We start from the raw sequence: 27740 nt of genomic DNA on the forward strand, positions 1-27740 counted from the left end.
GACCCTACAGAACAGAGCAGAACTGCCTCATAGAGTTTCCAAGGAGCGCCTGGCGGATTCGAACTGCCGACCTCTTGGTTAGCAGCCGTAGCACTCCAAAAATAAAAGCTTTTGAATGTACTTCTTTTCTCAGGGCCCACTGCGGCATCAGCAGACACCTGGAAGCCCCGCAGTTAGACTCCCAGCCCCGGGACTGCTGAGGGCGAGCCCAGGGGAAGGACCCCGGGGCGGCCGGCCCCGCCCACTCGGGCGCCCCGCGCGCCTGATCACTTTCGCTCCTGCCCTCTGCGCCCTGCGCACCCGGATCAGCGTATCTCCCCCGCTCGGTCCCGAGACCGGGGCGCCGGCGAGGCTTCGCGTCCAACGCGGAGTGAGGCAGAGCCGGGGACAACCCCAGCCAGGCGCGCCGCGCCCGCGTGAGGCCCCCAACGCCCCCGCGCGCCGGAGCCCCGGTCCCGCCCCCTGAGAGCCCCGGCCTGTCGGCCCGCGGGTCTGCGCCTTGCAGGTGGTCTCCATCACCTTCCTCCTTCCCGCCATGCCGCTGTACGACGGCCTGGGGAGCGGCGGGGAGAAAACGGCAGTCGTGATCGACCTGGGAGAGGCCTTTACCAAGTGAGTGACGCGGCGCAGTCTGCAGTCGGCCTAAGGGAGGGGCGGGCGACCGAGCCCCAGGCCCGGCCCGGGGCCCCGTGGCAGACTTGCAGGGCAGCTCCCGGCCACCTCACTCCCCACTCCCCCTTCCACCCTCCGCAGTGACAGTCCATTATTTCCGCTCAGGGCGATGTGAATGCCGAGATTCAGGTGGGCGGGCTAGGTTTGACTCGCAGAGGGGCCTTGGAGGCTTCGGGAGAATTGCTTCGCTGCGGCCCGGGACTGGCCCCCCAAACCAAACAGACCCTTTGCGATCGTCTGTGCAGAGGATGACGACTATGGCCTAGACCTGTCTTATTCTGGGCGCGTCAGATTAAGGCAGCCAGCAGCCGAGTTGTACTGCTTGTGGACGATCACCATCTTTAAACACAGAACAGAGCTTCTGTTGGTGCTGCTGATGCGAATACGTTCAGAACAGGCCCGTTTCTCTCCAAGAGCACGCAGTCAAATTAGGAAAGACTAAACACATAAACAAAGAGGTGAACCCCTATAGATGAGACTCTGCAGATCTTTTGTTAGCTCCCCTAAACTCTTGTAAACGCTCTAGTAGTGGTTCTCAATCATTTGGATGTCACAAATCCCTTTGAGGACCGGATGGAAGTAACAAATTCACATAACTTAAAATATCTGCATACAATTTCAGGGGGATGTCCAAGGACATCACTGGTCCTTGGACCCCCAGGTTGAGAGCCCTTGTACAGGGCTCAGAAGAGAGGAAAGTGACAGGCAGAATTACAATTTGAAAAATACCTGCTGACATCATCGTTGTCATCCAGTCGATTTTGAATCATGGCAACCCCATGTGCTACAGAGTAAAACTGCTCCATAGGGTTTTCTTGGCCGTCATCTTTATGGCAGCAGATCATGAGGCCTTTTTCTTCCTTGGTGACACTGAGTGGGTTAAACGTTGGTGGTCCAGCACACACCTTTGGTGCCACCCAGGGACTTCACTAAAGCATAAAAAAAAAAAGCATAGTAGGTATTTAATAGCTATTTATTGAATAAAATGTTATTGAATATTTATTGACTAAATGGCTATCCAATTTTTAAATAGGCTGGCCAAAACAACCTATTTAAAAATTGGAGAGCAGGTGCCACAGAATTACACTAAACACAGTCCTTAGCTTATGACACTCTCTTATTCTGTGCTAGGGTCTTGTTATTTTTTTTTTTTAATAGCATATAACAAATACTTTGAGGCTATCACCTAAAGATAATTATTTTGACTGTACATTGAGAAAAGCAGGATGCTGTTAGGCAGGAAGATGATTATTGAGAAAGACAGCAGGAAGGTGGTAAGATGAATAAGTGAAGTCAAAGAAAGGAATCAAAGTGACCAGTGAGTTGCATCGTGAGGGGCACTGGTGCAATTAAGTGGCGCACCTGCAAAGGTTGGCAGTTTGAGTCCACCCAAAGGATTCTCTGAAGAAAGGCATGGCAGTCTGTTTTCAAAAAATCAGCCACTGAGAATGTTGTGGAGCCCAGTTCTACTCAGACAAGCATGGGGTCACCATGAGTCAGAATCAACTTGATGACAATTAAAAACAGCAAGAACCAGGTATACTATATAAAGAAAAGAATATGTCAAAACATAAACCACTGGGGAGAAAGTATGTAAATGAAGTTGCGTAATCTGGTATAGATCCAGGGTTATAAAAATGTGTTGGCTATAATTCAGGTAAAATTAAATACTGAAAAGAGATGCTACCCTAAAATAATACACTGGTTTATTTCAGTATCATTAATTTGAAGCAATTTAACTTTTTTTTCCTTCAGTGCATAATTACGAGTACTAGTTACTGTCAAGTTGATTCTGATGCATAACAACCCTCTAGGACAGAGTAGAACTGCCCCATAGAGTTTCCAAGCAGCAACTGGTGGATTCGAACTACCAACCTTTTGGGTAGCAGCCAAACACTTAATTACTGTGCCACCAGGGCTCCTCAATTATGAGTTGAGTAGATGGTATTAACTTACTTGTTTTTTTTTCCCTTTGTGTACATCAGCGATGTTTCCAGATGTTTCTCTGACCTCTGTTTTGAAACAAATACAGAAAGACTTGCTTCTGTAACAAATATTTAGAAAGAATATTTAAATAGGATGTTTTAATTTTCCAATTTTTTGCAGGTGTGGATTTGCTGGAGAAACTGGTCCAAGATGTATAATTCCTAGTGTGATAAAAAGAGCTGGCATTCCTAAGGTATTTTTTAAAAAACAAATTAGCAAAATAAATGCTGTATCGTAAAATATTTTAAAATGTGACTTCAAACAAGATTGATTAGAACAGTGCTGAATATATAACTTACACTTCTATTTCCAAGAGAAAACTTGGTTTTTGCTTTTTAACAACTTCATTAAGGTCTCATTTTGCATACCATAAAATTCATGTTTGAAGTGTACAAGTCATTGATTTTTGGTAAATTTATCAAGTTGGGAGACCATCTCCACAGTCTAATCTTAAGACATTTTTATCACCCCAGTGAAATTCCTAATGCCCACTTAGAGTTAATCCCTATTTCTAGCCCCAGCCAACCACTGATTTACTTTCTCTTTCTATGGAGTTGCTTTTTCTGTACATTTCATATAAATGGAATCACATATATTATTGAGAGAAAAATTTTAACCTTAGTAAAATACTTTTATAAGCCTATAAAACCAAACCAAACCCCTTGCCATCAAGTTTATTCTGACTCATAGCGACCCTGTTGGACAGAGTAGAACTGCCCCATAGAGTTTTCAAGGAGCGCCTGGTAGATTCGAACAGTTTACAGTGTTTATGTTAAATTATAGGCTTATAGTTAAACTATAGGCTTATAAAATATAAGCCTATTTATAGTCACTGTAAACTATGCTTAATAAATACAAAATAATTTTAGGAGTGGTTTTTTAACAGGGACTGAACAAGTCTGGAGTATTTGAGGACATCTTTCTAGGGAATTGATGCTTTTTAATCAATGCTGATTTTTATCATCAGTCAAGCCAAAATCAGATGAAGTAAAAACACATATGAGCACAGCACTTTGCTTACTTATGGACACACACCTTTACTCCTACAAACCAAAATAATTCCATCATCTTGGACATGGCCATTTGTTAAGGATTCCTAATTTAAAACGTTAGTCTATATTTAATTTTTGCATTTATTGTCAGTGCAAATTACCTTTAATTTATTAACAGAAAATGTATTAGTAAAATAATAAGCATATTTTAATTTATTTTATTAATAAAAATTAATAAATCATTTTAAATTTTATAGCCTATTAAAGTTGTTCAGTATAATATCAATACAGAAGAATTATATTCCTACCTGAAGGAATTCATCCACATACTGTATTTCAGGTAAGATGCAATTGTGTTTTCTTTTTTTAACTCTTGTGATTAGGTAGATTTTCCTGATGCCAGTCATAGTGATACTTCGTTGTATTATATCTGATGCAAAAATATTAAGTTGACTTCCATTACAATTTTTATGTGATTATTTTCAACTGTCTAAAAAATATATTTGGAAGATTAGAAAACTGGCAAGGATAAGGAGACAAACCAAATGTTCATTAATAAAAGGGACTGGATAATTAAATTATTGTACATCCTTAACAGTAGAATACCATGCGGCCATTAAAAAAAGAATTCTGTATATGTATTGATACGGAAAAGTATCTTATATATATCGTTAAGTAAAAACAAGTTGCAGAACAACATCTGTGGTGTGAATATTTCTGTTAAAATACACGCACACACATCTACAAACATGAAAACATTTACAAACTACTATTAGCAATACCACAGCCTTCAGTATGGATTACACCTCAACATAAAACAGAAACCCTTAAAACTGGACCAAAAAGCAACATCATGATAAACGGAGATGTAAAGGATTTCATTTTACTTGGATCCACAATCAATGCCCATGGAAGGAGCAGTCAGGAAATCAAATGACATACTGCATTGGGCAAATCTACTGCAAAAGATCTCTTTAAAGTGTTAAAAAGATGTCACTTGGAGAACTAAGGTGCGCCTGACCCAAGCCATGGTGTTTTCAGTTGCCTCATATGAATGTGAAAGCTGGACAGTGAATAAGGAAGAAAGGAGAAGAATTAATCCCTTTGAATTATGGTGTTGGCAAAGAATATTGAATATACCATGAACTGCCAGAAGAACAAACAAATCTGTCATAGAAGAAGTACAGCCAGAATGCTTCTTGGAAGCAAGGATGGCGAGACTGCGTCTCACATACTTTGGATGAGTTATCAGGAGGGACTAGTCCCTGGAGAAGTTCATCATGCTTGGTAAAGTAGAGGTTCAGGAAAAAAAGGAAGACCCTCAATGAGATGGAGTGACACAGTGGCTGCAACAGTGGGCTTCAGCATAACAATGATTGTGAGGATGGCACAGGACCGGGCAGTGTTTCGTTGTGTTGTACACGGGGTCGCTATGAGTCGGCACTGACTTGATGGCACCTAACAACAACATTAGTGGTAGTTTCTGGGTATTAGGATTACAAGGTACTTGTACTTTCCAAGTTATAAATTTCTATAATATTTGCAGTTTTGTGAGCATACTTTTATAACTTAAAAAAATAAAACAGCTTTTTAATGGCTCAGGTTAGTAATCATAGTAAGCAATAGTTGTAGTTTTCTGAGATAAATGACTTAATCGATGTAAAGTTCCTAGCACAGTGCGTGGCACATAGTAAGAGTTCAGAAATGTTATTATCTTTTGAGGGTAAGAAAATAAAGGTGTCTTTTTGTCATAAAACATCTTAAGCTGAGGTAGTACATTTTCCCTGTTCTTAACAAATTGCATTATTTACCAAAACGCATTTTGTAACTTTTCCAAACTATAAACTTTCAGGCATCTGTTGGTGAATCCCAGAGACCGCCGAGTTGTGGTTATCGAGTCGGTATTATGTCCCTCCCACTTCAGAGAGACGCTTGCTCGTGTTCTTTTCAAGTATTTTGAGGTAACTGTTTAAATTAAATGAATAGAATGCTTTTCAGAAGTAAAAGAGAAGCAATAAAATTCTTTGTTTTTAGGGAGTCTTCTTTCTCACTCTCTTTATAGACACTCAAAGCTTAGACTTAAAGGTTGTTGCTGTTGTGTGTGATCGAGTCGATTCTGACTCATAGCGACCCTATAAGACAGGGTATAGAACTGCCCCATAGGGTTTCCAAGGAGGAGCTGGTAGATTCGAAATGCCAACCTTTTGGTTAGAAGCCTGAGCTCTTAACCACTTTGCCACCAGGGCTGCTAACCAAAAGAGTATACCTCTTCCATGACAGATTTGTTTGTTCTAACCAAAACCACTAGCCGCTCCTTGGAAACCCAGTGGCACAGTTCTACCCTGTCCTATAGGGTCACTATGAGTCGGAATTGACTCGATGGCAACTTAGAGGTACTCATTTTATTTTTTGTATGTATACTACACAATGTATTTGGGGAACCAGATGTCAAAGTAACCTGAAGTCTCTTCAAACTGGCAATTTATTTTCTTCTTTGTATGGCATTTCTTCTAACATTTAGATAGAGATTTCTTATTGGTGTTTCTGTTATTTACTTAATGTAGGTTTTTCTATTTGGGGACATTTTTCAAAATTAAGAAGTATATTCTGTGCTGTAGGATTTATGATGGGTTTCTTCCAGGTCTTTCTAGCTTCCATTGTTTAGTTACAGTGACTGTTTTGAGTTTTTTAATTCTTTCATTTTAAGCTTTAAATTTCTATATCAGAAAAAATGGAATATTCTTTTAGAGTAAGTGAGCAGTGCCAGGAATGAGGTTTACCTCTTGATTTTAGTAGTATTAGTTATTGTTACTATTGTTGTGTGCCGTGAAGTCAATTCCAATGCATAGTGACTCTGTAGGACAAAATAGAACTACCCCGTAGGGTTTCCTAGGCTATAATCTTTATGGGAACAGATTGCCAGGTCTTTTCTTTGGAGGAGTGGCTGGTGAGTTTGTATTGCTGAAAACTAAAATCAAAACTAAATGACAACATGAAATCTGTCTTTAAATAGTTAAAGGGTTCACTGTGGAAAAGTGACCTTTTGGTTACCAGGATTCCTTGTAGCTTTCATTTTATAGGAGTCAAGATTTTTATAAGGGCCAAGAATATGATTTAAAATTATTCTAGTTAAAATAGGCCAGAATCTTTTTTTAAATTTTTCAAAATCTGTCTCAGGAATTTTTCTGCAAGGAAAATTGTGTAAAATGTATGTAGTATATAAGAACTTAAAAGCATATATAAATGTGTTTTCATACATTTTACTGAACTCAAAATATTCCGATGGCCATTTAACCAAAAAAAAAAAAGTCTTTATGAGGTAAGAGGCACTTAATATTTCTGAGTTGTAGTTTGGTATAACTATAATAGGTACAGAAAAACAGGTTGCATATCCTCCTGTACTTACTGATGTTACACATTCAGGAATTTCTGTAAATTACATTTGTTTGCAGTGTGAGGAACACAAAACAAAATAAGATTCAGTTACGAGCCAAATGGTTGGTGGTTTGAACTCACCCAGAGATACATCAGAAGATAGGCCTGGCGATCCGTTTCCAAAAGGTCACAGCCTTAAAAACCCTATGGAGCAGTTCAAGTCGGCACACATGGGGTCACTATGAATTGAAATTGACTTCACAACAACAACAAAGAATTTTAGTTGTTATTGTGTCAGTATCCTATTCTTGTATAATGACCAGAACCAGCAATATTTACTTACATAAGGGAAATATAGCCATTACTTTGTTTGCTATTTGATTAAATATTTACCTGATATTTGGGATGTCACCAGATCTGATAAATTCTCACTGAAAAATGTCATAGAAGAGCTAAGGATTTTTATAGTTTTGTTCTTCTGTTTAATTTGACTTTTATATTACACTGTTATAAAAGTACTGTTCATATTACAGACCTTGAGAATAAAAACAGTCAAGAATTCTTTTTCTGCATTTTCATCTTGATGGTAAAGGAATCTCTTTTTTTTTTTTTTTTTTATTTAGCATCTTCCTCTGAATCTTTATTTCTGGACCTCTTTTTTATTATTTTCTATTTTCCCCTCAAAAGGGGATAGAATAAGCATTAATAAAATTGCTTAGTAATTATCTTTTAGGAATAAAACAACTTAGAGAACTTAAACTATATTTATTATAGTATATTTTCATTTGCATAAATTCCAATAATTGATAAACTTATTCTTTAATGTAGTGCATGGTTGAATAGACATTGTAGTATAAATAAATAAAATGTTACTGTGAGTATTTTCAAATATATAACATTTGAAACGTAAGGGAAACACCTTCAAATATTGACAACTGATTCTGGTTTCGTTGTTTTTGTTGCTGCTGTTTTCTAGGTTCCATCTGTCTTGCTTGCTCCAAGTCATCTAATGGCTCTACTGACACTTGGGATTAACTCTGCCATGGTCCTAGATTGTGGATATAGGGAAAGCCTGGTGTTACCTGTATCCTTTTTGCAGTTTTCATTCTATTTTAACCTAAAACAATTTCACTATTTATAAGTAGTTTTTATTGCAGCAAATTATTTTTGGATTGCCATATTGCAAATATGAATTACCATGTGGAAAAAGTTCACAGGATTGTGAGATGTAAGTTTAGATATTGTAGAAATTATCATTATGATTTGATCTCAGTATATGCTCTGGGATCAGATCTCATGAATATTATGTTCAGTTTTTAAGAGGAACATCGGCAAATTAGGTTGTGTCAAAGAAATTGACAAGCATGGTCAAAATCTAAGAAAAGATCATACAAAGAGTAAGTAGAGAAAGCTTAATCAAGAAAAATTAAAACTAAATGATAACATGAAATCTTCCTTTAAATAGCTAAAGGCCTCACTGTGGAAAAGTGAATACATTATTTTCTCTCTACGTCCAAAGGATATCATGGAGGCAGAATGGCATCGGTTTATGAGCTCGGGTTTTGGAATCAAATACACACATAAGTACAGATCTCAGCTATGCCTCTTACTATTTGCATGACATTGTCTTAACCTCTTTGGGCATCCGTTTCCTCATCTATAAAATGGGGGTTTTAATAATCTCACCTCATAGCAGTATTGTGTGGTTGAGTGAGGTAATATATGTAAAGTGTTTAGCACAGCATCTGGCATATAGTAACTTGCTCAGTTACTTTGATCTTGCTCAGTTATTGTTTTTATGTCAGTCACCATAAAAAAGAATTTCCCAATAGTTCATGCGGTCCCAAAATGGAATTACTAACTATAAGCTGGTACATTCTTTATCATTAGAAGCATTTTAGCAGTGTATAGGTAATTATCTCTTAGAAGTGTTATAGTGACCATTGCTTCATTGAAAAGGAGATTGAACTACATGAATGCAAGTCTCTTGCAATTTTAAGATTCTACATGTATGTTTCATTAAGTAGAAAAAATATTCATGGGGAAGAACATCAAGAACCATTAGCACCTAAGGAATTAAATAAGGGTATTGCTTTTAAAATATAAAGTACTTTTTATTTAATTCTCACAGTAACCATGCAGCATAAACATTATTCTCCTCATTAAATAAATGAGAAAACTAAAAGTTGGAATACATAGTTAATGCAAGGTCATATAAGAATGTAATCAGGATTTGATCCCATGTTTGTCTCTAAAGCCGATACTTTAGAGTATACTGCTTTCCTTCTCATAAATAGTGTACTTTATAGAGCACCAACCAAACAGTATGTAAGACAAGGTAGCAAACCCCAAATGTTACAAATCAACATTGTCCCCTATCTCTAACTCAGCACTATCCTGCAGAAATATAATATGGGCCATGTATGCAATTTTAACGTTTCTAAGAGCCACACTTAAAGTAAAAGAGATGAAATTGATTTTAATACTATACATAACGCAATATATTCAAAATAGTGATCATTTCAACATACAATATAAAAAATGAGTTATTTTACAAAATATTTTTTGTATTAAGTCTTTTAAAGCTGTTGTGTAGTTTATTACAGCACATCTCAATTCAGACTAACCATATTTTAAGTGCTCAATAGCCTTATGGGGCTAGTGGCAACTTTATTGGATATCCAAGCTTTAACCAATGAAATATATGTGTGTGTATATTTCTTAAACCTGTTTTCCTTTGAGAACAACATAAAGACTCTTGATTTTTCAGTAACTCTTAAAAATAAGAATTTGCCACCAAAGCTGATTTAGAACAATATTGAAGAAGGTGAGGAAAATATCAAGGAAACCCCATTTTATCTCCTACAATGTAATAGCCTTGACTGCCCTATAGATATATGAAGGAATCCCAGTACTGAATTGTTGGGGAGCACTACCCTTAGGAGGAAAAGCTCTTCACAAGTAAGTTTCTTAGAATTAACACATTCTCTTCACTTGTGCCATAAAAAGAGTTGCAAATTTTTTCTGACTGTGATCAATAGAGGGCTTGTAATATGGACTTTTAATTTTATCTTATTTTCCATTAGAATTGAGTGTATTCATATTTTAAGGGAAATAATTTTTATTTAAAGTTTCAATCCATTATGTAGTAAGTATAAAACTAAGCATAATGTTATCAGTTGCAGTATTTTCATTCTGGTAATTTTTTTTTTTTTTTTTTAATCTTCAGGGAGTTGGAAACTCAACTGTTGGAACAATGTAATGTTGACACAAGTACTGCTAAAGAACAGAGCCTTCCCTCAGTGATGGGTAAAATCATTTTAAGCTATTTAACCCTTTTTTGCCTGGCAGTTCATAGAGTGACCATGAATTTTTCAGCCTCTGGGGTTTATTGGGAAGCTCCTGTACCACTGATAGTACATTCTGCTGCAAGGCAGGTGTCCTTATGACTGTTTGAAACTGAAGAAATGGGCATGTGCCTCAAAGTACTGTTTTACAGGGTATTGTATGAGGTGTGTGAATTTTTGGTAGGAAAAATAGAAATTTTGAAATTTTTTATTTGTTACGTATATGTACCGATAGATCCCAGTGGAGATTCTAGGGTATAATTAGTGGTAGTTCATATGTGCCATTAAACACTAGGGTAGGCCTGTGGGAGGGGGCAAGAAAAAAAAAATCCATACTACCTACCAAAACTTCAGACACACTCAGTAATTCAGCATGCTTTCATTAATGAAAGCTCATGATATCAGCATAAAATTCAAAGCAGAAGATAATGGGTCACCAAAGGTTGAAAGTAGTTTATACTCTTCTTCAACTTTATTTCATTCTTTACCCCAGTGCATAGTTAACTCTCTTCCCCCCCTCGCCCCCCCCACACACGTCTGACATACTGCTCCTGTCGTAAGGTTGCCCATTGAGCTCTTAATCAACAAATCCAGTAGTTCAGTTTCAGTCATCCTTTCATGAACTTTTGACATTATGGATCACCATGTTGTTGTTGTTAGGTACAATTGAGGCAGCTCCAACTCCTAGCGGCCCTATGTACAACAGAATGAAATACTACCTGGTCCTGTGCCATCCTCGCAATCTGCTATCTTTGAGCCCGTTGTTGCAGCCACTGTGTCAGTCCATCTTGTTGAGGTCTTCCTCTTTTTCACTGACCCTCTACGTTACCAAGCATGATGTCTTTGACTAGGGACTGATCCCTTGTGATAACATGTCCAAAGTACATGAGATGAAGTCTTGTCATCCTGGCTTCCAAGGAGCACTCTGTCTTTATTTCTTCCAAGACATATTCGCTCGTTCTTCTGGCAGTCCATGGTATATTCAATATTCTTTACCAACACCACAATTCAAAGGCATCAATTCTTCTTCGTTCTTCCTTATTCATTTTCCAGCTTTCGCATGCATATGAGGCGATTGAAAACACCATGGCTTGGATCAGGTGCATGTTAGTCTTCAAGGTGACATCTTTGCTCTTCAACACTTTAAAGAGGCCCTTTGTAGCAGATTTACCCGGTGCAGTGTGTCTTTCGATTTCTTGACTGCTGCTTCTGTGGCTGTTGATGTGGATCCAAGTAAAATAAAATCCTTGAAAACTTCAGTCTTTTCTCCGTTTATCATGATGTTGCTCATTGGTCCAGTTGTGAGACTTTTTGTTTTCTTTATGTTGAGGTGCAATCCATACTGAAGGCTGTGGTCTTTGATCTTCATTAATAAGTGCTTCAAGTCCTCTTCACTTTCAGCAAGCAAGGTTGTGTCATCTACATATCGCAGGTTGTAAATGAGTCTTTCCCAATCCTGTAGTCGAGCTTCTTGGATTATTTGCTCAGCATACAGATTGAATAAGTATGGTGAAAGAATACGACCCTGATGCACACCTTCCTGATTTTAAAACACCCAGTATCCCCTTGTTCTGTTCGAACAATTGCCTCTTGATCTATGTACTGGTTCCCATGAGCATAATTAAATGTTCTAGAATTCCCATTCTTCGGAATGTTATCCATAAAACATGGTCAAATGCCTTTGCAAAGTTAGTAAAACCCAGGTAAATATCTCTCTGGTATTCTCTGCTTTCACCAAGATTCATGTGACAATAGCAGTAATATCCCTCGTTCTACTTCTTCCGAATCTGGCTTGACGTTCTGGCAGTTCCCTGTTGATGTACTAGTACAACCGTTTTTGGATCATCTTCAGCAAAATTTTACTTGCATGTGGTATTAATGATATTGTTTGATAATTTTCTCATTCTGTTGAATCACCTTTCTTTGGAATAGGCACAAATTTGGATCTCTTCCAGCCAGTTGGCCAGGTAGCTATCTTCCAAATTGCTTGGCATAGATGAGTGAGCACCTCCAGCAATGCATCCCTTTGTTGAAACATCTCAATTGGTATCCCAGCAATTCCCGGAGACTTGTTTTTTGCCGGTGCCTTCAGTGCAGCTTGAACTTCTTCCTTCAGTATCATCAGTTTTTGATCATATGCTCCCTCCTGAAATGGTTGAACGTCAACCAATTCTTTTTGGTGCAGTGACTCTGTATTCCCTCCATCCATGTACTTCTTGAAATTCTATGTTCCCTTTGCTTTGAGAACTCTCTTCCTTTCTGTTCTATTATTTCTCCAGTATTACTTCTCACTTTTCCTCCATCTGCTCTTTGTTTCTCTACTCATATTTACCAGAGATCTTTTTGTCCCTTCTTTCTTTCTACTGGCTTTTTAAAGGTGATCTCATCAACTTCCATTACTTCACCTACATTTCTATGCTGTTGATGCTCAAATGTATCACTGGGCCTAATCCTTTCTTCTGAACCTGAAATATTCTCAACTAATTTTTGGATGTGAACAACAGCACGTCATCCATGCAAGACACCTCAGACTTAAGACTTCCAAAATGAACACATTATCTCTTCCCCCAAATTTATTTCAGCTAAGCATTCTTAGCTAAAGATGACACCATCCTAATCTCCTATTTTAGAAAACGGGGAGTTATCAAATCCTTTCATTTCTCCCTCAAAAATGTCTTTCAAATTTTATTTCTCTTTTCTATCTTCCACACTCCTATACAACTGAAAACAAAGACGTTGTTTTAACCTAGGCCTTTGCTATTATTTGGTTGGATTATTACAGGAGTGTGCTAATTTTTTGCTCCTTTTCTGATTCAGTCTGTTGCCAGGAATAATTTTGCACAGAACAAATCTGATTACATTGCTCTTTTGCTTAAGAATTCTTGTCAGCTCCTACAAGTTAAGATTCAAATTATCTCTTCGATACACTTCAGTCTATTTCTGTATACAGGTAGTCCCCGACTTACGGGCTCTATCCCAATGGCTCTGTTGTAAGTTGGTTCTGATGTAAGTCAAATACGTCATTTTTTTTTAGTTTTCATTATTACCTTTTATTATCAGTGTCTTTATAAATTTGATTTTTATTTGTCTTCGGGGGTTGCCACGGGAATGATAACAGCAAATTATGTGCTGTGATGTTGTATGTAATACATTTTACTAATGATAAATGTAAAAAAAAAAAAAAAGATGATTCTAAGTACAGTTTGTCATAACTTGATTACAACATAAATTTGGGACTACCTGTACATGTTCCTTCACAATCTGACTTTTTTCTACCTCTTATTCTTAACTTGCTAAACTCTACCCTTTGTATCTTATTTAAAAAAAATTTAGCTATAGTAAATTTCCTACAGTCTTCCAGTCACCATGAGTCCTGCCACAATCCTTTGCCTTCATTATTCTGTTTCTTTACCTGGGATATTTTTCTTTTCCTGGTTGGGTTTTTGATCCCTCTACATGACCCAGCTGGAATATCATCAATTGTGAAGCCATCCTACCTCCCTAAGCAGAACAAATTGCTGCCTTTTCTTTTAAGCCCTCAGCAGCATTTATTATAGCACATACTATGACACATATTCATTTGCCTGTTAACTGTTTCCCCAACCAAATAGACATTGAGGATCCCACTCTTATTTATTTTTTGACTTGTAGCACTTAGCTTATGCCTGGACACTGAATAAATGTTGAAAAAAGATTTTTAGAACATTTAGACTTGCTTATCATGTTGTTTTCCTATTGTTCTTTATTGGTAGTTAAGATAATTGCATTCTTCATTCTGTAAATCAGATTATAATTTTTATGCCCTAGATAAAACTTTCTTACCCTTTTGGTATATCATGACAGTTAATTTATAAAAGGTCTCCAAAGATAATAAGCTTAGTGGAGCATCCCAAGATCTCTTTATTAAATGCCTTCTTTAAAACTTATTATAACATTTCCTTAAAATTCTGAACTATATAATCTTTTCAGACACCTTTTTTCCATCAGTATTCTCAAACTCTGACTCTAATCCTCCTCTTCCACACACACTTTCCAAAATCTGGAGTCTATGATAGTTAACCTTGCAGTCCTACTCATTGTGGAATTAAATCATATAACTGTTTGCCAAAGCACCCTTTTAGGAGGATTAGAAGTGGAAACACACCCAAAATATTTCTTTTCAAGGCCCTTAGCAAAGATGAGTTGCAAGTCTTAGGTGTACTTGGGTACCCTTAAGTGAATTTTGAATGAGACACTTTCAGTTAGTGTTCAGAACATAGTTCAAGAAAGAAGGAATATACTGTAGTAACTCACAACTTAAAAAAAGACATTGATTTATTGACAATTTAAAATAAACTTTCTATCAAAACGTTATGATTCTTATTCTCCTAAATGAGCTGAAATTTAAATATGATTTTTCAGAGCCAGAGTTAATGTCTCTTACTTCTGTTCCTCCCGTACAAAGTTTAAATGGTTGTAATTATTTGATAAGTGCCCTTTCCTATAATAGCATCTAAAAAAACATGTACTCCTAGCTAAAATAAACCCTTTATTTTCAAGCCTGCCTTACATGTTGCCTAAAGAAAACTATTTTTCTTACTACCAAATTTCTTTCACACCCACTGGAATTTATTTGAATATTTCTAGAGAGAGCATAACAGTCGTAGAATGTTAGAGTTTTTAGCTTTATTCTTAAATTATAGGCTCTTATAATCCAGTTAACACTACTCTCGTCTATTTATAGCCAAGTTTAAATCTTTTTATGACATAAATATTAATGCTTAAGGATGGGAATCTCCAAACATTTTTGATTGCATACTGGTCCCACCAGAAAAGAAAAAAAATTTTTGAGCATGTACATTCAATATATGTACTTATTTATAGATTATACCTTAGACAAAAAAAAGTAAGGATTTGGAAAAGACAAGGTAATTAGATAAAATGATAAATAATTCTAAAATCATACTTATTAATGGTAGAAAATGGTAAAAACAGTATGATTAAATAAACTTTATAGTTTCTTTAAAAATCATGGATTAATATTTTGAAATTGTGCTTTTAAGTTCAATTTATTTTGACACTTAATTTCAGTGGCCATCATACTTTAAAGATACAGCTGACAAGATGTGTAGATCCAGCTATAAAATGCTGTCTTCTCTAATGTAAATAATGTGTTCTTACAAATCAGTCAAAGTATTTTACCTATTAAATAATAGGTTACAGATTCTTACTTTAGAAGATTTTTAATTTAGGTTAGAAAAATTTGTTTCTGAATCTAACTCTGGAAATTAGAGATTTTTGGCAACAAAAATCACATAACAACTAAAACATATCTAACCATCCTCCTTCCAAGGGCATTCTACATTGCATAGGTTTCTTTGAATAGGTACTTTTTTACTCGTCATTTTAAAGTGTTACCTTTACCTGGGAGAAAAAGATTAAAAATCTGCATGTGGTACCTTTTTTAAAATATGTATTAGTTAGCATATTACTGACAGCCATTTGTTATCACAGGACAGATGAATATGTTTGGAATATCACTTTTTTACAAGAAATATAAATAATTCATTTTTAATCTGTGTAATCAGTTCTTCTAAGTATTTGCCACAATATAACCAGAATACCTCTTCATAGTATAAAAGATTTTCTTGGTAAATTCTTTTCTAATTGTAGAGTAATCTACTGTATTTTAAAGATCTTGTTTTTATAAACTTTACAAGTCTAGGACATCTTGTAACACTTTGTGCATATCTGGCTTCAACTTTGTACTTTGGCTTGGCTTTGAATGATGAAAGTTCTTCCCTAGAAGCAAACTTAATTTTTCTATATGGCTTTTTTTTTTTTTAATTATAGAATTTTTTTTTTTAACTTTGTCAAAACAAAAAATGGAAATGTGAGTACAATTTAATAGGGTTGTTTATAAAATTTCTCTTTTAGGTTCGATTCCAGAAGGTGTCCTAGAGGACATTAAAGGTAAATCTTTATCTTAAGTTCCCAATTTTGTCCTTTTCACTGTTAAGTGTTAGTTTAGAAGGTGTATGTTTCTAAATATTCTTACATGTTACCTAAAGAAACATAGAATATATATTATTATACACATACATACAGAATATATTATTGTAGATATTATATTAATGTACACATAGAATATATATTATTAGATGTTTGCATATTGTGTATATATATATATATATATAATAAATATTTTGTCTGCGTGTATAATATCTTGTGGAGTCCTGGTGGTGCAGCAGTTAAGCGTTTGGCTGCTAACCAAAAGGTGAGCAGTTCTAATCCACCAGTTGCTCCTTGGAAACCCTATGGACAGAGCAGAACTGCCCCTTAGGGTTTCCAAGGAACGGCTAGTAGATTTCAACTGCTGACCTTTTGGTTAGCAGCTGAGCTCCTAACCACTGTGCCAGCAGGGCTCCATTTAATACATAGACTGTGGGATAATGTAAATAAAAATTTTGATTTTTCTTCAGACCTATTGGAAGTCTTGGCATTATCCACGATGTGTTATTAAAGCAACTGCTCAACTACAGATAGAAAGTATACTGCGTTACTAGGGGACTAGTACTTTGCCCAGTGTGAAATAGTTAAATTGCTTGAGAGCCACCGGTTTGATGCAGTATAAAAACCAAAAAACCAAACCCAGTGCCGTCGAGTCGATTCTGACTCATAGCGACCCTATAGGTTTGTTTTTTTTTTTTAAACTCTAGCTTTTCTTTATACATTTTTATAATGTCAGTTATTTTTCTATTTGGAAATTCTAGAATAGGGCCCAAAGTGTATTACATTCACTTTAATAAGATGTATTATTTTTTATTGTACTAGCATGTTTTTTATAATAATTTTCACATTGGGTTTTCTGGTATTTTGATTCACTAAAAGTAAAAGCACATAAAATGTAATTTAATGTTCTCCAGTACTTTAGAGTGTCATGTAAAATTAATATTCTAGAACTATGTTGGTATCTCCTGTCTGGAGGGGAGATGGGAGGCTAGAGGGGGTTAGAAACTGGCAAAATGGTCATGAAAGGAGAGACTGGAAGGAGGGAGCAGACTGACTGATTGGGGGAGAGTAAATGGGAGTATGTAGTAAGGTGTATATAAGTTTATATGTGAGAGACTGACTTGATTTGTAAACTTTCACTTAAAGGACAATAAAAATTATTTAAAAAAAATTAATATTCTAGAATATTTAATAGGGAATTAGACATTAGTGGATTTTAGACCTAAATGGGACCTGGAGATACTCTAGTACAATTGGTGCCCTGAAATATTAAATGATTTTTCATTGTCACACAGGTAGTTAGGATTAGAATTATGGCTGCAAACCCGATCTTGCTCTTCATTATATGGCTTACTTATGTGGTATAATTACCTAAAATTTTTTCAATTTGTGTTAAATTTTAGTCATTTTGTACATGTTTATTACAACAGCTAAATTATGTCAAGTAAAATTAATAGTTTCCCTTCCTTTTTTCTAATCCCATCCCCCATGATATAACTATGTTAATATATGTTAACTATTTGGAATGTATCTTTTCATATGGTCTCTAACTTATGAAAAGATATTGAACTTTCCCATTAGGGAAACACTTCAGACTAACAAAAATTTGAAAGATAGGTCTCCACTATTGGTTAGATTGTGGGAAAATTAATATATATTACTATTAGAAAGGATTGCAAACCTTTCTAGAAAGCAGTCTGGCATAGTTATTAAAATTGAAAGTGCATCCCATCTAAAAGGAATGTTGAATGAAGTTTGGTAATTTTGTAATGTGGAATACCATGTAGGCTCTTAAGGAGAAGGATCTCAATGTATTGATTTGGAAGGCTGTCCATAATATATTGTAAAGAAAGAAGCAAGTTACTGAATAATATTTGCAGTATGAACCCATTTATGTTAAAAAAACAGATATCTAATACGCACACACACACATACTCATTATATTACTTGGGTAGCTTAATTACCTAATTTTTTTCAGTTTAAAATTTTTCAAATGTTGCTTATCTGTTCTTAGATTTTTAATTCAGTTATTTTGGTTGCTTTAAAGAAGGGTACCCACCTCTTTGAAGTATACAAGATCTTGAGTGCTAGGTATTATCTTGTTTAGTTATGAGGACTTGGATAAAATGTAAAATATGTAAGTAGCTTTAGCACCTAGCTCACTGTCCAGCATATTGTAGTCTCCCTCTCAACAAATGTATTTTGTATTCATGAAGGAAGATAGTTTTTATATACACACATGACTAACATGTTTTGGAAGTATTAGATTTCTTGCATTCAACAAATTTGATCTCTAAAACATTACTCTATTTCTAAAAATAATTTAAAATAATTTGAAGGAGCTTCTTTGCAACAGAAAGAATCTTTAAAAGAATAAATGTTTAAAAGTTAAAAAAAAAAAAAAAAAACAACAGTAGAAGGAAAGTGATAGTGTTGGGGTGTATCAAGGAAGGAGAAAAGAATTGTGCCAAAAAAATAATTACAGAGTGTTATTGCAACTGCAACTGAGAGCAAAATTTATGTTCTGACCAACTAAGATTAAAAAAAAAAAAAAAAAAGCTAGATAGATACAAATCAGTAAATTTGTGTCAAAGAACCATGCTGTTCAATTAGAATGGCTATATTTTCATGGTGCTAAAGTTTATTTATCTGAGATACCAAACAATAGTTTTCTCAAAGGTGTTTTTCAATATGTGGTTTTATAGAAGATACGTATGCATAATAAACCATGTCTTATGATTCCTCAGTGAATAAAGAAGGCACCCTCTTTATTTGTGAATAAATAGTCGTAAGCAAATAAAGACGCTTGGGTACAGTATAAAATCCAAAGGAATGAATGGCTAGCATGTTCTCTTAAATACAGTTGTTTTAACTGGGATGTAGGTTGTCTCTACTCAATCACAAACTGTAACAAAGTCCCCTTTTCTGCCTTTCTTTTCAGTTCGCACTTGCTTTGTAAGTGATCTGAAGCGTGGACTAAATATACAAGCAGCAAAATTTAACATTGATGGGAAAACTGAGGTAAATTAAAAATAAAGGTATATTCTTTTTGTGAGTTGATAACATATGTAGATTACACTTACTATATTTTTATTTCAGCGTCCCACACCACCCCCAAATGTTGACTATCCGTTAGATGGAGAGAAGATTTTACATGTCCTTGGATCAATCAGGTTAGACCTTAACTTTTTAAGAGCAAAATAATGAACTAAAATAAATTTTTAGCCCTTTAAAAATATTAGTGTAAGCCTTTACTTCAGTATTGCTGATTTAACAATTATGGTGTTTTTCATTAAGCCTTATCATTCATGATTAATTTTATTATGCAATTTTTTAATACTTAAAAAGAAATTCTTTCCTGTTCATCAAGGTGATTCAGAGCTAATTTAATGAAGCCAGCCATTCTTTGAAACTGAATGGAAATTATGATACTTTAATACAAGGGTCAGCAAAAGTTTTCCGAGAAAGACTGGATAGTGAATATCTTAGGCTTTGCCAGCCATGTGGTCTTTGCTGCAACTGCTCAACTCTCCGGTTGTAGCACAGGAATCACGCATAGGTAATACATAAATGAACGAGTATGGCTGTGTTCTAATAAAATTTTATTTCCAAAAATCTGGCAGTGGTCTGGATTTGGCTAGCAGGCCATAGTTTTCCAACCCCCTCTGTAAAACTTCCTCTTGTTAGAAAGAATGTATTGTTATAGGTACTCAGTCTTTAGGATTCATTGGTAATTCACCTTTTATTATTTGATTATTCTGTCTAATGATGCACTAGAAGCTGTAATGAAGGATCTATATAAATCTATTGGTAACAGTACAATTTTTGTTTATACTAGCTTTATAAAGTTTGTATTATAAAAGTTTTATCTACAGAATTAGAGAGAAGATCAGAAGATACACAGAAAAGAATTATGTAATGTTTTGAAGGTCCTATTAGATTTTGAGACAGTTAATATAGAGATTGTTGAGATATTAAAAGGATGAACATAAATATACAAAAGTTAAAGATGGTATGTTAGATGAACAAAAAAGTGAGAATGTAATATCTCTTGGTAGTTATTTAAATTACTATTCTAAATTTTTTCCTAATTGTTTAGTGGAACCCAGAATAAGAGAGTAAAATAAGTGTTGAAGGAAATTCAATTAATTTGGAGCTTTTAGTTAGTAAATGGTAGGGAAATACATGGGAATAAAGGAAGCCACTATGTCTCATATTCCAGACCCAATTAATTTACCATTGTTTGCCAAGATTTTTTTTTCCTACAGAAAGGTCTCATTCCAATGAAATCTAATTACACACCATTAGGACAGGTGGTTGGTAAATTTTAAAAAAGCTGGCGGGGGCAGGGGGGTCATTTTAAGTGAAGAACAGTTAAAGAAAAATCATATATAAAACATTTTATTTTATCTTAAAACTTATAAACATATATTTATTTGCCAGACTTTTTCCCATACCTTTTCTTTGAGGATAAGTCTGTTTATAGAGTTCTGAATTATACTTGAATAGAACAGGAACTCATGGTTATGATTTCTAGTTTTTTTGTTTTGTTTTTAAGTACACTTAGAGCTTAGTTATTCGTGAATCAGTCTTGGTATAGAATCTTTTTAGATGTTTTCTTCTAAGACTTTTAAAGTTGTCTCACCTATACTAAAAAGATTTTTTAAATTATTTAGTCTTTCCAGAGCATTCAACTTAGTTTTTATAGAAAGAACAGCTTGTTTTCTATCCTTCTGTATTTCATTGGTTAAGTAATAATTATTAAATATATAACTTCAATATCAAATCAGCTGGCATTAAAGGATTTGAAAAAAGAAAACGGACTCTGTGAGCAGTCAGTTCAACTGGTGGAAACAGAAGTGTGCAGACATAGCTAGCCATGAGTGTTCAGCATACTACTGGCCTATTAATATACTTTACTGATAAAATGCAGAGATTTAGGAAGTACACTGAGTCTCATAAACAGAATTTTACATGTTTTGAAAAAAGATGTAAAAAATGCTATAAAATAGTGTACATGCTGTGATCCCAATTTTATAAAATATAATGTATAAAAAAAAAAACAGTGCCATCAAGTCGATTCATAGTGTATATGTATATATGCATATATATAGTTAGTTTTGTGTTGCATTGGTTAGAATTTGGTTTGGCCATGAGTCATGCAAACCTGAAAATAGTGGCTTCAACAAGATAGAAATTTGTCTCATTAAAAAGAAGTTCAGAGGTAGATAGGCCAGTTATGGTATGACAGCTCCTTTTAGGAACCCAAACTTCTTCCGTCCTTCCTCTGTCATCCTCAGGGGGGTCCAGGATGGCTGCTGGAGTTCTAGCTATCACGTCTGTATTTGAAGCAAGAAGTCCAAGGAAGGGAAAGAGAAAAGTCCTTCCTCAGCCTTTTAAATAGGCTTTCCAGAAGTTCTACCTGCCACTTCTGCCCCCATCTCATTGTCTGGTACATAGTCATATGGCTGCATCTAGCTGTAAAGGAGGCTGGTAGATATAGTGCTTTAACTAGTCAGCAATGTGTCCAGCTTAAAAATGGGGGTTCTTTCTTTTTTTATTTTCAAATAATTATAGATTCACGGGAAGTTGCAAAGATACTACAGAGAGGTCCCATGTATCCTTCAGCCAGTTTCTGCCAATAGTTACATTTTATATATTTATAGTATAATACCAAAATCAGGAAATTGCCATTGATATAAAGGGTGTACTCTGTCCTATAGGGTTGTTATGAGTCGGAATCGACTCAACGACACTGGAGTTATAGTTAAGTATGTAATCTTACCGTGTGTAGATTTGTGTAATCACCGCCACAATCAAGATACAGAACTTTTCCATCACTGTAAGATCTTCCTCATGCTACCCAAATGTGGTGTTCTTTTAATTTGAGAAAGAACAGGAAAGTTGAAATGTATATTTGATAGGCCACTAGTAATCTTTGCAATGTATTACTTTTAAAAACAAAGAAATGATGTCTGGATTTTTTTTTTTTTTTTTATTTCTTGTATCAAACCGATACGTTTGTGGAGTCTCATCAACTTTTATAGAATGCTTCTTCTCTGATAGTAGGTTTGAGGAGGTATAATTGGACACAGAATATATGTAAGTCTATACATAATAATAGTAGCTAATCATTATGGAGTGCCTCCTAGGGACCAGGCACTGTTCTATTAACTCCTTATATTCTGACATCAGCCCTTGTGTGGCAGGTACTGTTATTCTTCCTGTTTTATACACGCGAACACCTTGTGTTTTAAAAATTATTCTGCGTGAACATAGTGCTGTTACGTAAAATATTATGTTACTAGAACTCTTGGTATATTCCATATCATATTAACTGATGTTTTTAACCTCAGAGATTCGGTTGTGGAAATTCTTTTTGAACAAGATAATGAGGAGAAATCAGTTGCCACTTTAATATTGGATTCACTTATGCAGGTATTTTACTTTGTAAAACAATTTTAATTTATGACTATAGTCCTTTAAAGAAAAATTTTAAATGTTATTGTCTCAATTTTTGCTTTAGCTATTAGTTACATTTTTAACTTTTACTTTGCTACTGAAACATGGTACCTAAGACATTTTAGGGATAATGAGTGCCATGAACCTTTTTTTTTTTCTTCAGAGCAGCGATACCCAGATTTTTATTTTGTACATAGTGGCTTGTAGGTCTATCAGATGCAGGTTTGCATAGTATAGAATCTTAAATTTCACGGAAAACCAGTTGCCACCAAGTCGTTTCCAACTCACGGAGACCCCATGTGTGTCAGAGTAGTACCGTGCTCCATACAGGTTTCCAGCTCATGGAGACCCCATGTGTGTCAGGGTAGAACCGTGCTCCATACAGGTTTCCAATTCACGGAGACCCCATGTGTGTCAGGGTAGAACCGTGCTCCATACAGGTTTCCAATTCACGGAGACCCCATGTGTGTCGGAGTAGAACCGTGCTCCATACAGGTTTCCAGCTCACGGAGACCCCATGTGTGTCAGAGTAGAACCGTGCTCCATACAGGTTTCCAGCTCACGGAGACCCCATGTGTGTCAGAGTAGAACTGTGCTCCATACAGGTTTCCAGCTCACAGAGACCCCATGTGTGTCAGGGTAGAACCGTGCTCCATACAGGTTTCCAGCTCACGGAGACCCCATGTGTGTCAGAGTAGAACTGTGCTCCATACAGGTTTCCAGCTCACGGAGACCCCATGTGTGTCAGGGTAGAACCGTGCTCCATACAGGTTTCCAGCTCACGGAGACCCCATGTGTGTCAGGGTAGAACCGTGCTCCATACAGGTTTCCAGCTCACGGAGACCCCATGTATGTCAGAGTAGAACCGTGCTCCATACAGGTTTTCAGTGGCTGATTTTTCAGAAGTAGGTTACCAGGACTTTCTTCAGAGGAGCCTCGAGGTGGACTTGAACCTCCAACCTTTCGGTTATCAGCCAAGTGCTTTAACTGCACCACCCAGAGACCCCAAATTCCACAAAACATATGGTAACGAGTCCCTTTCGTTTCTTGATTACAGAGTCACAGAACTCCAAGTGAAATATCACTTCCCTGGAATATATTGTCTCCCTCTAGGGCTCCACTCAGGGACTTTTATAAAAAAATAAATAACATCAGTGAAGGACCTCATCATTCCTAATTTTTAGAGAGAACTGATGTAGAAACATACTTTTTCTAAGAGTGTTATCTTCTAACTCAACAACTGGCTCTGGATTTATAATACTATGATGATAACACAGAAAAATCATGTTTATACATACTTCCCTTACTAAAAAAGAAAATAAAGGTAATTTATTTCTTCTCATTCTCTTTGCCCAACTCAGTCGTTCTACCCTGAAAATGAAAATACTCACATATTAGCATATGTCCTGTGGCATTTAAAATTCTATACTATTAGATTTTTAAATTCTTTAAAATCTTTAAAGTTCTGTGTAAGTATATGGTGACATTATCATGGTGGTTACATTTGCTACATGAAAATCTCACTTGTTAAGGAAACCTTGGCGAGGCCCTTTTGGTAATATAAATGATTGCCTAATTAGTCTATAATACATACTTCTGTATATTTCCTTAAATATATTCAAGCATTATTTATAAATCAAAGATTAATTCTTTTTTCTTCCTTTTTAATAACAGTGCCCAATAGATACCAGAAAGCAACTATCAGAGAATTTGGTAGTCATAGGTGGCACATCTATGTTGCCAGGATTTCTCCACAGATTGCTTGCAGAAATAAGATATTTGGTAGAAAAACCAAAATATAAAAAAATGCTTGGCACCAAGACATTCCGAATTCACACCCCACCTGCAAAGGCTAATTGTGTGGCCTGGTTAGGAGGTAAGCATTTAGTATTAAAATATACTGATTATACAGTAAATGGTTGCTGAATGGCATTACTAATGGATGTGTTAGAATAGAAGATTCAGTGTTCAAAATTGCTCACTTAATAGACTAATAGAATTATTAAATAATTTTTTTGAACATTAGTATTTCCTTAAATTATAGTAATTTTTAAAATTATATGCCTAGGTTTCTCTTGGCATTTACACAGTGATTTTTTTAAGTAAATTTCTTCATCCAGTTAAAGTCATCCTTCAGAATAGCGAAACCTATGAATTTATTCCATTGCTCAAAACATTTTTTTAAATTCCTCCCAAAGCTAATTTGTGAGCTATGTATGAAAATTGGTCTCTATAGTTGCATTTTATTATGTGACTTAAGTTTATTGAATGTTTTGAATAATGATAATTTCACAAAAATAAGCAAGTAGCTTAATAAGTTGACTACTTTGAAGGAAAAAACAGTTATGAATGAGTATAGTTGATATGTTCTGATGCTTTTTAAAAATCTAGTCACATTACTTTATATCATTAATGTGAGGAACATGTAACACTACTGAGAGCTGGAACTCAGTGGGATTGCCTTGTTTTTCCATGTCTGTCAAGTTTTCTGCCTTTGACAGGGTGCAGTCTTACCACTTTTCTATTGTTCCTTTTAGTGGAAAATATTTGAGTTTTCCTTCTTTGACAGGTTTCCGCCTTACACAGGTTTCGGCTTTTACGGGTTTTACTCTGTGTGTGTATAAATAATATGTATTTTATATTCATGTATATATATGTAATGCAGTTATAGCTAATTGGTATCAGGATCATATATTCAGAGAGTAAAATATTGAGACTTAAAATGTGGTGTTATTTGTTGTAAGTAGAAGTTAGTCAAAATGTATTTTTGGTCAAGGACAAATGGATTTAGTTACTAAATTATTTTTTAAAGATTGCCTTCTGGATCTTTTTAAGGCCTTCAGCATAGATGTTATAATGATGCTTACTGGGTTTTACAGTGCCATTTTATTTATTAAAGTATTGTAATCTTAGAGTTATGGCAAAGAAAACTAAGGGTCTTATTGTGTTTATTCAAAGTTGAAAATGCCTTTCACTGCACTCTACCTCACCTACTTTTAGACACAGTATTACTTACTATATTCATATCATAGTCTGATAAAGGCCCTTTAAGTTACTTTCAACACAGGAGTTATGGGTTACTTTGTAATTAAAAAATAGGATCTAGAATAACTTCACTGGAATTTGAAGAATGTGAATATGCATTGCTGAATATTACCACTTCACTCTTGTCATATAATGAAGTTGTTATGTATGTATATAAGGTTTTCATTCTAGCTGTAAAAATATTTTTACCACACAGGAGCTATTTTTGGAGCACTACAAGACATACTTGGGAGCCGTTCAGTCTCAAAAGAATATTATAATCAGACAGGTCGTCTACCAGATTGGTGTTCTCTCAATAACCCACCTTTGGAAATGATGTTTGATGTCGGGAAAGCTCAACCGCCTCTGATGAAGAGAGCATTTTCCACTGAGAAATAAAGTTTGTTTAAAATTCAACTTTGCTTGATTTCAAATATTTAATCAATTATAAGCAAACTATACCAAGTATGTAGGATGTTTTGTTATAGGCAACTTTGGTGTAAATGAAAGCATTTCTGTATTTTCTTCTGCATTAATATATAATTCTTTTGACTTGGTTTCTCTTGTGTAGTGGTAAAATGGAAGCTGATACTTAGGAGATTTGCTGTATTTATGTCAATAAAATATAGTAGTTTGATTTTTCAAGTTTGTTACATAGTCCACTTTTCAAAAAGAATAATAGCATTGCCCCTCTGCGGTTCATGTAATCTGTCCTGGGTATTAAGAGACTCCATTAATTTTATTATATTCAGCAGTTATTTCATTTAACAAATAAATAATGTTACCATTACCAGTTATTTCAAATATTAACGTTGGTCTGTTTTTAAAAATCCTTTCAGGTATTTTTGTGTCCATGTCATTATAATGTTGCTTTTCCAGGAAAATTTATGTGGATAGAAATATATTTTACCCTTTGGACTGAGAATGTTTGGCAGTACAGTATAGTTAAACGTCTGTTAAGTAAATTGTGGAAATGTTCACTTTTTAACTTTACAATTTCTTTTGTGAACAATTCTGCATTTCTAAGAAAAAAGATACTTAATTTTTATGTAAAGTTACAGCTGCTTTATAAATATGTATTCATAATGTCATTAATCTCCTCTTTAGTGGTTTTTGTCTTTTCAGGGCAGGGGTTCTTTGAAATATGTACTCAGTTTTTAAATTTTTATTTTTGTTCTTGTTAATTTGTTTTCAATGAACTACCTCTTGCTGAAATTTACTGGTTTCAGTCTGTCTAGATACCTACGAAGATGAGAAATATATACATATATGTATATGCTTATATACTTGAAACTCTGTGGGGCCATATACTTGAAGACAGAGTAGGAATTTATCCTTGATAGATTTTCTGGGCTATATATCTCCAAGTCCATTCTTACTCATAGTTCAATGATTTTCATTTCCTTTTCTGGATCTTTCCTTGTTTTGCTACGTACTTTCTGTATGAAGATCCCAACACCAACTAACTTTTGAAAGCACCTTCCTGTCATTAAGAATAGGAAAGGATTCCTCTTTTATATTTGTGTTGTATTGTACTTTTTAACTTACTTCTAGCTCTGCTTTGTCACTATGTGCCACTTCAGTAGCCCAGTATCAAGATTCATTCAACATTTATTGAATGTCTGCTGTTTACTTTGTATAATTTTAGACACTGTTAAGTGCTTCAACAGTAGGACATGGGCCTTTGCCCTCAGGAAGTTTACAGGTTAGTAGAAAAATGGGTGTGTATACAACTGATTATACAAAACGGAATGTGGTAGGTGCCATAAAAGGTATGAGTTCCTTTTACCAGTGTATGGGCAGTCCCCAGGTTACGAACAATGCCTACTTAAGAATGGACTGCCATAAAGCCTATTATGACGTTCATGAAAACTGTGCAATTTGGAAGTGT

At 35.3% G+C, this 27740-nt stretch overlaps 2 protein-coding genes and 1 long non-coding RNA gene across 4 annotated transcripts in view; 1 reads left to right on the top strand and 2 right to left on the bottom strand.

Moving 5' to 3' along the window:
• ARMH4 (armadillo like helical domain containing 4) overlaps positions 1–2713 on the bottom strand; it is a 213388-nt gene extending 210675 nt beyond the window's left edge. For both annotated transcript variants that reach the window (XM_049898061.1, XM_049898060.1), the window contains exons 1-2: positions 2629–2713; positions 1402–1601 (exon numbers count right to left, since the gene is read on the bottom strand). Coding sequence is in view for 1 of the 2 variants with exons in the window: in XM_049898060.1 (XP_049754017.1) it covers positions 1402–1423 (22 nt within the window). In the remaining variant the exon portion in view is untranslated. The remainder of the gene's footprint in view (positions 1–1401; positions 1602–2628) is intronic.
• On the top strand, positions 418–26937 carry ACTR10 (actin related protein 10). The gene is made up of 13 exons (XM_049898071.1): positions 418–612; positions 2779–2851; positions 3908–3990; positions 5503–5611; positions 8002–8109; positions 9919–9986; positions 10255–10334; positions 16289–16324; positions 19305–19384; positions 19463–19536; positions 22720–22801; positions 24500–24701; positions 26067–26937. The coding sequence occupies exons 1-13, from the start codon at positions 536–538 to the stop codon at positions 26246–26248; spliced, it is 1254 nt and encodes a 417-aa protein (XP_049754028.1). The 5' UTR covers positions 418–535; the 3' UTR covers positions 26249–26937.
• LOC126083973 (uncharacterized) overlaps positions 3965–27740 on the bottom strand; it is a 31416-nt gene continuing 7640 nt past the window's right edge. Inside the window, exon 3 of the long non-coding RNA XR_007518896.1 lies at positions 3965–4080. This is a non-coding gene — a long non-coding RNA (uncharacterized LOC126083973). The remainder of the gene's footprint in view (positions 4081–27740) is intronic.

Source organism: Elephas maximus, chromosome 10 (assembly GCF_024166365.1).
Source record: "Elephas maximus indicus isolate mEleMax1 chromosome 10, mEleMax1 primary haplotype, whole genome shotgun sequence".
NCBI classification, from domain to species: Eukaryota; Metazoa; Chordata; class Mammalia; order Proboscidea; family Elephantidae; genus Elephas; species Elephas maximus.

Bases quoted from the DNA above. Each gene is read 5' to 3' on its own strand.
- ACTR10 (XM_049898071.1), top strand. From the start codon at position 536: ATGCCGCTGTACGACGGCCTGGGGAGCGGCGGGGAGAAAACGGCAGTC. The intron at 2,852-3,907 runs GTATTTTTTAAA...TAAATTTTATAG, and splicing joins AAAGAGCTGGCATTCCTAAG to CCTATTAAAGTTGTTCAGTA. The intron at 16,325-19,304 runs GTAAATCTTTAT...CTTTCTTTTCAG, and splicing joins TGTCCTAGAGGACATTAAAG to TTCGCACTTGCTTTGTAAGT.